Source organism: Amaranthus tricolor, chromosome 13 (genome assembly GCF_026212465.1).
Source record: "Amaranthus tricolor cultivar Red isolate AtriRed21 chromosome 13, ASM2621246v1, whole genome shotgun sequence".
NCBI classification, from domain to species: Eukaryota; Viridiplantae; Streptophyta; class Magnoliopsida; order Caryophyllales; family Amaranthaceae; genus Amaranthus; species Amaranthus tricolor.
This window is the reverse complement of record NC_080059.1, coordinates 4,592,015-4,606,078: the sequence shown is the minus strand read 5'-3', so window position 1 is coordinate 4,606,078 and position 14,064 is coordinate 4,592,015. Positions and strand designations below refer to the sequence as shown.

At 33.8% G+C, this 14,064-nt stretch overlaps 1 protein-coding gene across 1 annotated transcript; it reads left to right on the top strand.

Annotated features, from left to right (window-relative positions):
- Positions 1-2,246: 2,246 nt before the first annotated feature.
- LOC130797564 (histidine biosynthesis bifunctional protein hisIE, chloroplastic) lies at positions 2,247-13,121 on the top strand. Its single transcript, XM_057660185.1, has 6 exons — positions 2,247-2,470; positions 3,310-3,484; positions 11,867-12,112; positions 12,200-12,295; positions 12,410-12,561; positions 12,689-13,121. The coding sequence occupies exons 2-6, from the start codon at positions 3,317-3,319 to the stop codon at positions 12,885-12,887; spliced, it is 861 nt and encodes a 286-aa protein (XP_057516168.1). The 5' UTR covers positions 2,247-2,470; positions 3,310-3,316; the 3' UTR covers positions 12,888-13,121.
- The last annotated feature ends 943 nt before the right edge of the window (positions 13,122-14,064 follow it).

Genomic DNA, 14,064 nt, shown 5'->3' with positions numbered 1-14,064 from the left:
TGGCATGCTTACTCCGAAAATCCTTTGATTGCATATGAATTATGGTCGAGTTGGTGCAAAGAAATTTTGCTTGGTGAATCCTCATTGTTGGCTTTCAAACTGACAAATGTTTAGATGTTTCTCACCATTTTCACAGGATGGGGAAATGTTTTTTATTTTTTTTTATTTTTATGACACATTCTAGCTAATGGTAATAGAATTAATTCGACTCTCAAGCAGCCACTATTGATTGGCATTTGTCCTTCTGAAGAACACATTCAGCATCTTTCCAGATACAGAAACAAGAAATTAAGGAGGAATTTTAGCCGAAAAACCAAGGTAAATATTGTCAGAATTATGACTTTGGCACTTTTTTTTGTTGTAAGTCACTCCGATTTGGACAACTGTATCAAACCTGAATATGTGTCTAAAGCGACCGAATCAACAATGTAAGAACAATTTTCATGTCTTTCACTCGAAATAATGTGTCTAGCGTACAAAGTCCAAACTCATGCTTGAATGTACTAATCACTGCAGTGAAATAAAGAATTTGAGTAACATATTTGTAAGTCATTGTTTCAAGTTTCTCATGCAAGCTTAAGATTTGAGTACTATGTTTGACGATGCATCGATAAATTATTTTATGTTGAATACCGTTTAAAGCATGCCTGCAGGAAAGCTCTAGCTTAGCTAAAGATCTGCGATAAATTTGTAAAGACTGAAAATACTAACAGTTGCAAGAAAATCAACAACAAATTCCACAAGCAAACAAGAAAGAACTTAGATACACTTGGATGAAAACTGCGTAGAATTAATAGCAAGTCTATATAAGGCATATCATTTGGGGAGTACTTGACACACAAAATATCAGGGTCCGACCTATACTATATGGAACCTAATAAGTTTGATGAGACTACTTATCTCTAAAGAAAAAGTACTTGGTAATCTCTTATTTGTTGGTGTAAGAAGTTTCTGTCTAAAAATTGTATAAATTAGTTGCTTAGCTTAGAAATTTACAAAAATAATGAAATATGATTTAAGATGATACTAATATTTTGTTGCAGCATGTATCTTGCTTGTAATGGAATAAATATGTCTGTTGTTACTGTAAATTGCGTGGCCCAATTCTTTTTGTGTTATTTAGTTAGTTTTATTTTGTTGTAGCTGCTGAAGCCCAAAACATATGTTTGTGATTATGTGCTCATATGCTCACCTAGCTAACATTAATTTACGAGTTCGTTTGGCAAATGATTATTAGTTGGCGTTGTTGGTTACTTCGATAAGTTGAAAGTATTAGATGAGGTGAGCTGTTTTAGTTAAATGATGAAGTTTGGTAAAAAAAAAAGTTATTGGTTTTTGTTTGTTTATTAGAGAAGTGCGTCAAAAGCCAAAGAAGAAATTACTCGTTAGGTTTGATTTAAAAGATGATTTTCAATTGGCTTAAAATGATTTATCAAACACTTTTTGTTGTTTTATCAATTAAAAAGTTTTTATTTTTTGCCATATATAGTCGTATATTAGCACAATTTGGGTTTTCTAATCATGACTTGAACAAAAGCAATGTTGCGAAAACAAAAAACTACTGAAGCTTTGGAGAAGATTAATATTGACTTTTTTTTTATGGAAAAAGTAGACTAATAACTTAGTTTTAGATCAATTTTTGTTTTGAGTATATACAATTATTATTAATAATAAGATTGCTACTAACAAACTCTTTAGACCTCATCGTATTAAACATGTTGGTTTTCTTTGACAATATTGCATTATTACAGGTTTTTATCAAATCAAAATGAATCAAATATACAACTTTATTAATCTTTATGTGCACAGTATACTGCTTAACAAAGTCTGCTCCTTTAGAACATAATAGCTAAATTTTAGATTAAAACAAGATTTATTCGGAGCGTCTGTCTATCTAATGTAGCATTTATAGGACTACATGGAAAATAGATTCAAGACGTATAGGTGCCTAAGAATTGAATTTTGATAAAAACAGCAAACCACACTACATTTTAAGTGCTTTAGTTAATTGCACATCGATCTCATCAAATTAATTATTACAAATTAATTTAATTTACGATTAGTTGTTTTGATTAAACTAAACATCGTCAATATAATAGGATTTCTTGGGGGTGCTGCCTACTACTACCTATACGGCTATACCCCTTCACCTCTTGCATTCTTCACACATTGATATTCTAGTAATTTTATTCGTATTATTATTAATAGAATTATATAAATTAACATTATAGAATTCGATAATGTAACTCGGAAAACTATTGTTTACAAAACAATAGTACGCGGTATTCTCTTCATCCTTACGCTTCTCCTCTCCATTTTTCTAACCTAAGCCTTCATCCTTCAAAATTCTTACGAAATAAAACCTGCTACAGTCGGCCCGCCGCCAGGCCCAGACGTCCTTCACCGACGTCCGACAGCCCACCCGCGGAACCTGCCGCACAGCCGCAGCCGCCACCAGCCAGCCACCAAAGTATATATGTTTTTATTTTCTTTTTTTTTGAATTTTTTTTCTTTGTTTTCATAATCGTTTTAAATTTGTGCTATTGTTATAGATTTTTTATTTCTTTGAATGTTAACTGTAAAATATTGTTTTTTCATTCATGATAGATGATTGTTAACCGTTAAGCTTACTGTTCATAACAATCAATGAATTCCTTTTTCACTGAATTCAATTTTTTTATTAAAATCAATCCTTTTTTTCTTCATTGTTGAACATTAATTTTGTTGGTTTTTTGCCTTTTATTTTTTTTTTTAAATTGCATTTATTCTAGTTCATCTACAAATGTGTTGGCTTAAAATTTAAGAATTATTTATAGCTAGCTGGTGAATAGAATATGATTATAATTGTTATGTATTTTAATAATATATTCTTAATTTTGCGTGGGATTGAGCAGGAAAAGGGTCATGATACTCTTGATTATGTAGAATGATTATGGTTTCTTGATCAATTAGGAAAAACAAATGTGGTTTTAAAAATGGGAGGATTATTAATAATCTTTTTAGGTACTGTGAGTTGTGAAATGCTGCAATTTTTTGTTTTTGATTGGGGGTAGGGTAGAGATCCCCTTATAGGCAACGGGGAGGGAATTAATCATAGGGATAACATTTAACCACAAGGATAACTTATGATTCTTGTAATGCTGGAATTTAGATGATAGAGAAAGTTTTTATTTCGAATTGCATAATTGAACTATGGTTTTGGACTGTAATTGATCTATTTGAGTTTGTTTTGGCTTCATTGTTTTCTAATTTCTGAATGCCTTGTTCTTAAGGCTTAGCTCACACTTTATCTTGTGCATACATTTGCAGTTCATCAATGGCAATTTCCTTCCCTCATTCTATTCGTACTGCTGCTGTTCCTTACCAAAATTTTGTTGCATTTCCGCGGGGTTTGAACCATAAATGTTATTACATTAAGAAGACTCACTTCCAAGTTTTGGCATGCTCTTCTGTATTGGACACAGGTCTTTCCCATGGCAAGAGGGTATGCAATCATATACTACTTTTTGCTTCTTCTTATACTCTTTTGGACATATTTTTGCTGCTTAGTGCTTGCAATTGTGTTTGCTGCAAATGCTGTTTGAAATTCTGTATTTAGATTTGAAGTAACCTGATTCAAAGAAGTGATTATTTGCTCTAGTAACACCTTATTTCTCATAGTGTTGCCACTTGATTCACCACTTATAAATTGAGTTAGATTATTTTTGGGGAAACATGTTATTAATCTCGAATGTTTAATTCTCATAGTATTCACTTATTTCCATTTAATGCTCGATTGCCTAGGAATAGTTTAGAAGCACTAGAACCATTCTTCAATAATTGGAAGTTTTTCTCTCGTTTTGCTTATTAGAATTTTCAGCTACTCTTGTGAGAGACCGTCTTTCAAAGAGACGGCCTCAAAATAAGAAGCCCACATTCTTATTTTTTTCGTATTAATTGAGCGATTTAGCTCATATATCTAATGCGTCTCTCGGAGAGATGGTCTCTCAAAAAAATTGGTGTAGAATTTTTGCTTGATCTCTATTAACTACAATGAAAAACTCCTTCAATCCCTTTTAAATTGCAATTGATAGTTACGTGTCGTGAGAGAAAATGTTAGTTTTAGACCTTTAGTAGCAATTTCATAGGGACAAAAAGATTATTCTTTTTCTAGTGTAGAAAAAGCACAGTGCTATTTGTTTGTAGGGGCACATAATTTTAATTGTCCTCTTGTTAACGTATTTTCGGAAAATGATGCTTGTTTCTGATTAACAAAATGAGATAAGAAGGTCATCATTTTAAGTTTTTAACGATTAGCCAAGGAAATTTTGCATTCCTTATGGTGGCAGCAATGATCCTATTATGTATCTTTTTCCTGTGAAATAGTATTAGTAGCTTCTTTATTTGTGACCGTGTACTTTGTAGTTAAAACAGTTAAACATAAACCGCTTAAAGTTAGTTTTTTTAATCTGCAAAAATTGGTTCTACAAAGATCATATAAGTTTTAGATTGGAACAAACGGAATAGATGAATTGTTGTTGAGATACCTTACGTTAATTTGTATTGGTTCATGTAGCTGAATCTATATATTAGATTTAGACTTTGGCATTGTTTTATTCGTTCTCGTTGTTACTAAATTTATGGACTAATAGTTGTGTAGCTTTTATTTTTGGAAAAATTGTTGGGAATAATTCAACCTATTTTCCATTACCTACCAATAATCCCACCTTTTGAAATTTTTTTAATAATCCAACCTTTGCTTTCAGTTTGTTGTCAATGGACCCTTCAAAAAATGACCTGCTATACCAGGTTACCTTCATGGTGCAAAAACGCGGTCGTGATTGCGGTCACGATCGCAGATCACGGGAACAGAAAAATTTCGGTTATCGCGGAACGGGTCGCAATTGTTATACAAAATTATGTTTTTTAATTTGCTTTTTAACTATTTTTTTTAGTAATTTACGTTTCAATTTTTTTGTCATTTATCTTAAAATACTAATTAAAATTTGTAATTACATGTAAAAAAATATAATTACAATGAATACACATATACAATTAAAAAAGAAACTTTAATAATAATTAACACATGAAGTATTACAAAAGAATGTATGACTAACAATAAAGAGTAAATATACAAAAACTTCAATACTTTAATAATTAAAATTTTTACACGCCCCCCCCCCCCCCCCCCCCCACATCCCATTCCTGAATCACTTTACTTTACATAGTATACAGTCTATACTCATCTTCTCTCTGAATTTTCCTATTCCTATCTCTTCATCTCTTTCTTAAATGATAATTACATCTATTCTCTGATTTCAAATTTACCCTTATCTCTCCTATTTCTCATCTCTATTTTCCATTCTACTACTCATTCATTTCTATCTTTCTGATTCAACTCATTCAAGCAGTAGTGCAATACCTTGCGAGATTCAACTCACTTAAGCTTGGAGATCGGATTGGCGTGGGATTCAAGCTTAGGGGTTGGGCTTTAATGGTGGACTTACAGTCACAGTCAAAAACTCATGAAGAAAAACAAATCTCGCCGGCATTTTCTGCGAAATTCCGTTTCAACTCACCCAAATCGGACGAAATCCGAGTCATTTCGGCGTTTCTTAACAGCTTGTTAAGAATTGCGTTATTTCGAAACGGTCGCTTGGAAAACCGTTGCTACTCGTCCGAGTCGTGTTATAATGGCCGTTATTTGGGACCATGGTTACTTCTCATCTTCTTCTTTCTTTACAACAATCCAACCTATTTCTCATTACCTATCAATAATCCCACCTTTTGAAATTTTTTAATAATCCAACCTTTGCTTTCAATTTGTTGCCAATGGACCCTTCAAGAAGCAAATTAAAATTGCGATTATTTTCGAAGCTTATGAACTTGATCATTGCATTAATAGTAATTTTCTTTACATAGATATCCCATCAACATTGTGGCTTACAAAATATCATCCAAGAAGGATTAAGGCTACATGCGTTAGTTAACTAGTTTGCTAATTACAAAATGATTAGATTAGTTAGCCAATTACAAAATGCCTTAGTTAAGTTTGCCAATTACAAAATGGCTTACAAAATGATTAGATAAGTTTGCCAATTACAAAATGGCTTACAAAATATATAGAAAAAATAATTACATTGCCCAACATAATTTAACTAAGTAACTACACATTTTTTGGCACACTCGAGGTAGATGCTTGCGTTGAATAAATGATCACTTTTTGAGATGTTTGTGAAGACATTCTTGCCATGCTACCCTGCATGAATGAAGTTAAATAAACTTAATTATTAACATGATTAAATGTATTTGCTATCTAGATAAAAGAAAGAAAAAAATAATCACCTTGTTCATCACACCTCTGCCACCTCTTCCTCTACTGCCTTGACCTCCCCTTACACTTTTATTTCCCCTTCCTAATTGACTAGGTTGAGCAGAGATTTTATGAGCGATTGTGGATTGTGTTGAAGGAGTTGCAACAACCTTTTTAGGTCTACCCCTTCCTCTCTTTGGTGGGGGTGAGGGTTCCCTAATTGTGTCCTTATCAGGACATTTTCTTTTATTATATCCCGGTAAACCACATACCCTACATGACATTTGTAGTCCATGTCTAGTCAACTTCCTAGATTTTTTAGATTCTCATAGGCAGATTTCCTCCTGTTCTTTCTAGGTCTACTTGGGCCAAGTTTAATGGGAGGGGGGAGGAGGGTGATATTCATTTTAGGCCATACCTATCACCAGCTAAAGTTGGTATGGATCCACTATATGCTTCTAGGTAAGCCTCCTTTGTATAGCATCTATCAACAAAGGTAGCCACATCGAAACGCTTGTAGAATATAGTAGTTATTGCATGACGACAAGGAATACCTTTCAAATCTCACTTTCCACAAGTGCAGAACCTCTCATCTAAATCAACCTCTAGAGTATCAAAATAATAAGCTACCTGAAAGAGTGAAGTGGTTGCTGGCATGACAGTACATTTGGTAGCCTCTTCTTTTTCTTTGTCCAATAATGCTAGAATCTTAGGGCATATGCTCCCCACCCACTTCTGTGCTTCTTCTTTCTTTGTCACAAATCTCTTCATCTACATGGTCCTAATATCTTCAAGTATGTCTATTAGATGCTTTGACCTAGCACGCATAATGTAATTATTAAATGTTTCAACCATATTGCTAACTATGGTTTCACATTTTATCAGATTCTTCAAATAAGGTCTACAAAATACATTAAGATCAACCTTCCTAAATTCATCAGCTGCAGCGCGATTGAGTTCATTCACCTCTTGCAAAGCATCATTAAAATCAACCACATTGTATGACTTAACACATCTTCAAAAAAGTAACTTCAATTCTTCACCTTTGAAATATTTTTTTCAGTTGGCATATATGTGCCTTGCACAATGCCTGTGCTCAGCCTGAGGGAGTTCTAGGTTAATTGCCCTCAATATGCTCTACAATCAAAGTAACTGACATATTAGTAATAACTCAAAGTAGTAACAATCAAAGTAACTTAAAAACAATAAATTAATCAATATACCTGATGCTCATCTGATATTATTGTCCATCCAGCTCCATTTGTTCGTGGCAACCCTTTCTTAAGCTCATTCAAAAACCATTGTCTTGACTCATTATTCTCACCTTCCACAACCGCCCATGTCAAGGGGAACATTTGATCATTAGGGTCCCTCCCAATAGCTGACAGTAGCATCCCACCCAAAAAAGTCTTTAGAAAACAACCATCTATGCACAATACTTTTCTACATCCTAACCACCATCCATCCCTAAAACATTTGAACATTACAAAAAATCTTTGGAAAACTGGAGGTGATGTGTCTGGAATAGTCACAACAGTAAAGTGGCTCTTAGGATTACTAACTCTTAAAGCTTCATGATAGTCCATCACTTTGTTGTAATGTTGATTCTAGATCCATGCAATCTTTTCTGGGCAGCGTATTTGATGTTATAAGCAATGTGCTTGCTAATTATGACATACCACTTTTTTTTAACCAAATCAACTCTCTCAACTGATGGAATATGGGGTCTTGATTTGAAAACCTCAAGCATCTAGTTTGCCGCCTATGAGGACTTTAATTGCTTGTTACCATCCATACTCCTTTGACATGTGTGTTATGGAACAACTGACTTTATCACAAATGATGCTGATGGCTTATCCCAACTAGCATACATCTTAAATGGACAACCCTCTACACAACTAACACCAGTCCTTTGTTGCCTCTTTTTGTTACTAATATCAATTCTCACATTCCTACCTTGAATTAGGGCATAATGTTTCAAAGCATCTCTAAATGCCCTAGAATTAGGAAAACTTAATCCAACTTGCCACTTAAATTTCCTAAAATCTATATGCTCTAAGACTTCATTATCAGATCCTAGGACACTTTCACTATCCTCATACTCGGACAATTGATCTACTTTATTTTCAGATGCGTTTGCCTCATCGCTATCAACATAAGAAACCTCCTCACTAGCTTCAGTATCCCCACTAAAATCATGACTCATCCTCACTATCATCACCTTCACTCACACCTAGTTAAGAAGTTATGTCATCACCTTCACCACTTACAACATTTCCTTTTTCTTTGTCCAAGTTCACTGTTTGTAACCTCCTAGGTGTTAATTTCCTTCTCTCACCATCAATTTTACCCCCAATTGACAACTTCAATTTCTTGTTTATACATACAAACAAAGATTCATCATCCTCTTCTCTCACAATATATACATCAATTTTTCTCTCTTTTGCTCCAATTGATGCCATCTCTAACACACATGCATCACTATTGATATTACGCAATCCTTCTTCAAATGTCAAGCAATTAGGAAGCAAGTAGTATAATGTATGAGGATATTTGATACCAACACTAGTGTCAACCAACTCTTCTAAGTCAAACCAAGAAATTATATCCGGATCAATAACTAAGGTTTTGAATTCACCACCCACATACTCCAAACCCACCCCATTTGTTTTAAAATTAACCCCATACCAACACTTCATAGTGAATGTATCAAAAGCACTAGCCTAAAACATACAAACAAAACAAAATTTGTAAATACATAAATTCATACATACAAGAAAGCATTAAAATTGAAATTTTAACAAATAAAAATTCAGAAATTTGATACAAGAAAGCATGAATATTGAGAAAATTCAAAATTTTACTTACCATTGACAAAGAAGATGGGAGAACCTGTTAAATTTAGGAAGATGATTAGGGATGAAATTGAAATTCAAAGATTAAAATAAAATTAATATTTCGGATAATATACCATGAAAATTTCAGAAAATTAGGGCAAAAAATACCTGTGAGATGACGCAAAAATCTGGTCAGTTTTTTTGCAATTGTCGAATGAAATTGATTGGGGAAGAGGATTATAGATTTAGAATTGAAAGAGGAAAGATTTAGGGGTTTTTGATGAAAATTGTTGAAGACTTTATTGAAGAGGAAGAGAGAGCATTGAAGAGGGAGATGAAGGAAGGGTTTATAGGTTTCTGATTTTGAAATCAAAATAGGGGGAGAGAGACTTGTAGAGGGAAGTGAAGGGTATGACCGGTTATACCCGGTTAGTGGAAATTAAGGTCCATTCACAACAAACATAATGCAAAGGTTGGATTAATTTTTAATTTTCGAAAGATGAGATTATTAGCAAAGAATTGAAAATAGATTGGATTAATTTGGACAATTTTTCCTTTATTTTTTCCTTCTAAATTAACCTCATTTATCACCATATAAATGATATTGGCAGTGACCAGCTTGGTAGCCAACATGGTCAAACTTTTTGTGATTGGTGTAGTAAAACAGGGGTCCCGTCTACGTAGATGAAAATAGGTGCTCATTATTTAAGTTTTTTAGGAAAAAATGTCAAGGTTTTCTGAATGAATTATTTCCTTTTCCAATTTTGGTAATTTTTTTTTTTTTGTTTGTATACAAATGTATATCTTTTCACTGCCCTTTGCTATCTCTACATCTTGAATAAAAATTAATGTTGTAAACTTGAATTAACATTTTTTTTACTGTAATTTGGGTATGCTGTTAATATTTAGTTATGTATTATAATTTGGAAATTGGAAAAACTTGTGATTAGAAGTGTTGGAGGCCATTTCAATGAAGCTTCTGTCTAGAAATTTTTTTTTATTTATCAGAATTTTTTTCACTGAATACTAGTGATAGAATTGGTTGGCAAAGGGATTAATATATGTTGCGAATTGGGAAGGCCAGATAGTTCAAGAGAGGCGTATAAGGGATTTTATGTAATGAAGATTTCTCATCATTGAAAGTATTTGAAACTCCAAGCTACAGAAGTATACCCTTTTTGTGTGATGTAGTTAAGCTTTACAGCTTTGTGCGAATGGAGATGAAAAATTAGAGTAAGAAATAAAGGGTGTGGACCTTGTTTTTGAATCGACTATTTTATGATATTTTAGCTAAAAGGGATGAAGTAGAAAGAAAGGGGAATATAGGGAAGTTATTTCAAGTAGGATGGGCTTCTGATGCTTCAATAACCAGGAAAACATAGTATTTCGGTTTGAGACATAAGGAGGTGTCTATTATGTAGTTTATGATAGACTGTAGACTGTCTCAGAAATTGAAAAGAGAAAGTTTCTGGTTTCTTTAGAAACTTTCCGACATTGTCCGGTTGTCAATGATTACCGAGTCTATATTATAATCTTATTTATTATGTCAAAATTTTTGTATTAGTGATGGTAAATCGGTGCATTTTCAGTTAATTATCCATTGTGTTTGCTTTTACTTAATCTGCATTCCTGTCCTGGACCACGTTTCGGAATGTCCAAACTTGTATCTGGTACAAGATACACTCTAAGACTAATTTGTTACACGGAGGCTAACTAATTGTGTTTACGCATCGTTTTCTTCTACAATGTCTCCTGAATAACCGTGATACTGACAGTAGTCAGATGTTGGAACTTTTTTGTATCAGAAATTTACATGTCAGGAAAATAAGGTATGATGATGTAAGTTGGTGTCAAGATTTCCTATAGATGAGCTCGGAGCTTGAATGCAAAAACTCATGATTTCTGTCACTTGGCTAGTCTTGTCCAAAGTGTTACTATACTTTTGTGCTTGATTGCTGATATTATACTACTCCGACATTGTCTCTAAGAGAAAAACTGCTGCTGGTAGCAGGCTTTTGTTTTGATTGCTTCATTTCTCCACAAGACAAGTTGCTACCTAGATTATGCTTCATCTTCACCTACATTTTCTTTAAGAAGAAAATTGCTGCTAGTAAATTGGGTTTTGTTTTCTTTACGTCTTTTCTGCAAAAGACGAGTTGCTACCTAGATTATGACATATTCATCAATTTTTTTATTTGCTATGTATATTTATCAAACATTAAATCATGTGCATTTCTTTATAGGTGGGACCCAATTTATTATCATTCGGACTTGGAATGTTGCTAGGAATGTCCCTAGCCCTAAGTCTCACTAATTTGTATTTACTTTTTTTTGTATGTGTTGTCTCTAGTATGCGTTGTTCGCATTTCATTACTTCTATGTCATTAAGTGGCTGCCATCCATGTAGAGTTTGGTCAGATGTATGCAATCTTACCTTTATTATGACATAGAGTTTATTTCTGATTGACCCTTGATAGTAAACATCATCTATAACTTCATCATTTAAATAAAAAGTGCACATGATTTGTTGGCCCATTTTATTATAGATTATTATAATTTGAAACCAATCATGTATAAACCTTTTACTTGATCGAGAATGGATAAATTTAGTTTCCATTGTTCAAACTCATTTAATTTTCTTACAGTTAATCGTCATGTTAAACTAGTGTTTGTGATGATAACACCGTGTACTTGTTTTGTCGCTTTGAAGATTAATTGAAAAATGTGACAACTCTAGGTTGAGACGTTGCTTGACAGTATCAAGTGGGATGATAAAGGTTTAGCAGTGGCTATAGCTCAAAATGTTGATACAGGAGCTATTTTAATGCAAGGCTTTGTTAACAGGGAGGCACTAGCCACTACCATTACTTCTCGCAAGGCAACTTTCTTTAGCAGATCAAGGAAACAGCTGTGGACAAAAGGCGAGACTTCTTCTAACTTCATCAATGTACATGACATTTTTTTGGATTGTGACCGTGACTCGGTATGTGTTATGGATAAAAGTCTTCATCAGATAACTTTTTCTTTCATCATAAATCTTGACTTGTGAGATGTCGTCGCTGTTTTTTAGATAATATATTTGGGGAAGCCAGATGGACCAACTTGTCATACTGGTGCTGAAACTTGTTACTTTTCCTCTATCTCCAACATTATTGAAGATGTTCAGGTTTGAGCTGTGCCCTTGTTGCCCTATGGCGTGTGCAACTTCTCCAATTTGCTCCGTAGAATTCTTTTTCATTTTTGGGACCGAAATTTTTTTCAACCGTTGTGTTCTCTTTAGGTTGAAAAAGACATACTGGCCATGACAACATTATACTCACTTGAATCAACAATATCTGAGAGGAGAGCTGAAATAGAATGTAAGACGGATGGCAAACCTTCATGGACAAAGAAGTTGTTACTTGATGATAAATTACTCTGCTCAAAAGTCAGGTTTGTAAATTTGCATAGGAACAGTAGAATCACATAGTCAGACTCGGGTCTCCTGTTCAAATGTCAAATTTAGAGTATGAATATAAAATGTCTGAACTGAAGGTTCATCTTATCCATGTATTCTCAGGGAAGAGGCGGATGAGTTGTGTCGCACGCTGGAGGACAACGAGGATAAGTCCCAAACTGCTTCAGAGATGGCTGATGTGCTCTATCATTCTATGGTTCTTCTGGCACTAAAAGATGTAAAGATGGAGGATGTCCTTGAAAAGCTCCGGAAAAGATTCTCCAAATCAGGGATAGAAGAAAAGAATAGTCGCAAAACATGAAACTATGTATCAAATGTATTACCTTGAGATATCTTACTTGACAAACTTCATCTCATATCCCCATCTCCCCCTTGACTCTCCCCTTTAACACATTGACAATGATACTAGACAATTAAAGTTTCTAATGTATTTCTTCCGACTCCCCCTGGGACGCTATTGAGCTATTGAGCTTATATTATTCCCTTCAAATCTCCAAATGATTTGTTTCATTTAAAGGAGAGAAGTTTTGTTTAACCCCTTATTTCTCTTCTCTTCCTTTCCCAATCATTTATATCCAAATAAAGGTAAATTGGATACATCATTTTTGCTTATGAGAATTCATTTTTCTTTTTGTGTACCACTTTATTTTCATCACCATTCATCCATAATCTACAAATTAAAACTTAGTCGATACAAGTTTATTTAGTTCGTTTCAATGTAAATTTTGTTATTACTAACTTTTTTGAATTAATACATTGAATAATATGCAGAGCCAAACGAAGCATGTATAGAGAAATGGAAGGAGTATATGTATGAATTCATAATATAGCTTAACGAGGTTGCAATGAGAAGTCCTTACAAGAAAGAACTCCATTATTATGATCCCTATATATGGGCTATTACTGAGTTAGGAATACATAATAAGCTTATATCTTATGTAAACTTTGCCATATTCTATACATGAGCGACGAGGAATATGACTAAAAATAAGCCGGAGATTGTGCTACGCCATTTACTGTGCATTTGCTCACACAAACAACATTAGATTGTGCACACCCAGAAATGCATTGAACCATATCAGATGGCTCCCTTGAGCTACACTTTCCTGCACACGAAATGATATCGGATCCACACTGAAGAAGGCATTGAGATGATGGTTCAGCATAGGTCCCGGAACATATAATCGAAGCCATTAACAACACAACAATGGCTACTTTTGCTTGCGCTTCCATACTTTCCGCTCTTTTTCTTCTTTCGTGTTCTTTGTTTTGTCTTGCAAATTACCGAGTATAGTTTTGTGGTATATAAGTTGCAGTGTGAATTGAGACTATGTTGCATATGGGATAGGTCTTTACTTGATCATTCGAATAGTGTGATAATGGAAGGCTTTTCTTGTTGAACTCTTGCACCAATTTCGTATAACTTGCTACTAAAAATTGGTTTTACTACTTTGCTTTGTATATTGTGTGTTTCTACC

Excerpts from the sequence above, each read along its gene's own strand:
- LOC130797564 (XM_057660185.1), top strand. The coding sequence starts at position 3,317 with ATGGCAATTTCCTTCCCTCATTCTATTCGTACTGCTGCTGTTCCTTAC. Across the intron at positions 12,113-12,199 it reads TGGATTGTGACCGTGACTCG|ATAATATATTTGGGGAAGCC; the intron begins GTATGTGTTATG and ends GCTGTTTTTTAG. Across the intron at positions 12,562-12,688 it reads TTACTCTGCTCAAAAGTCAG|GGAAGAGGCGGATGAGTTGT; the intron begins GTTTGTAAATTT and ends ATGTATTCTCAG.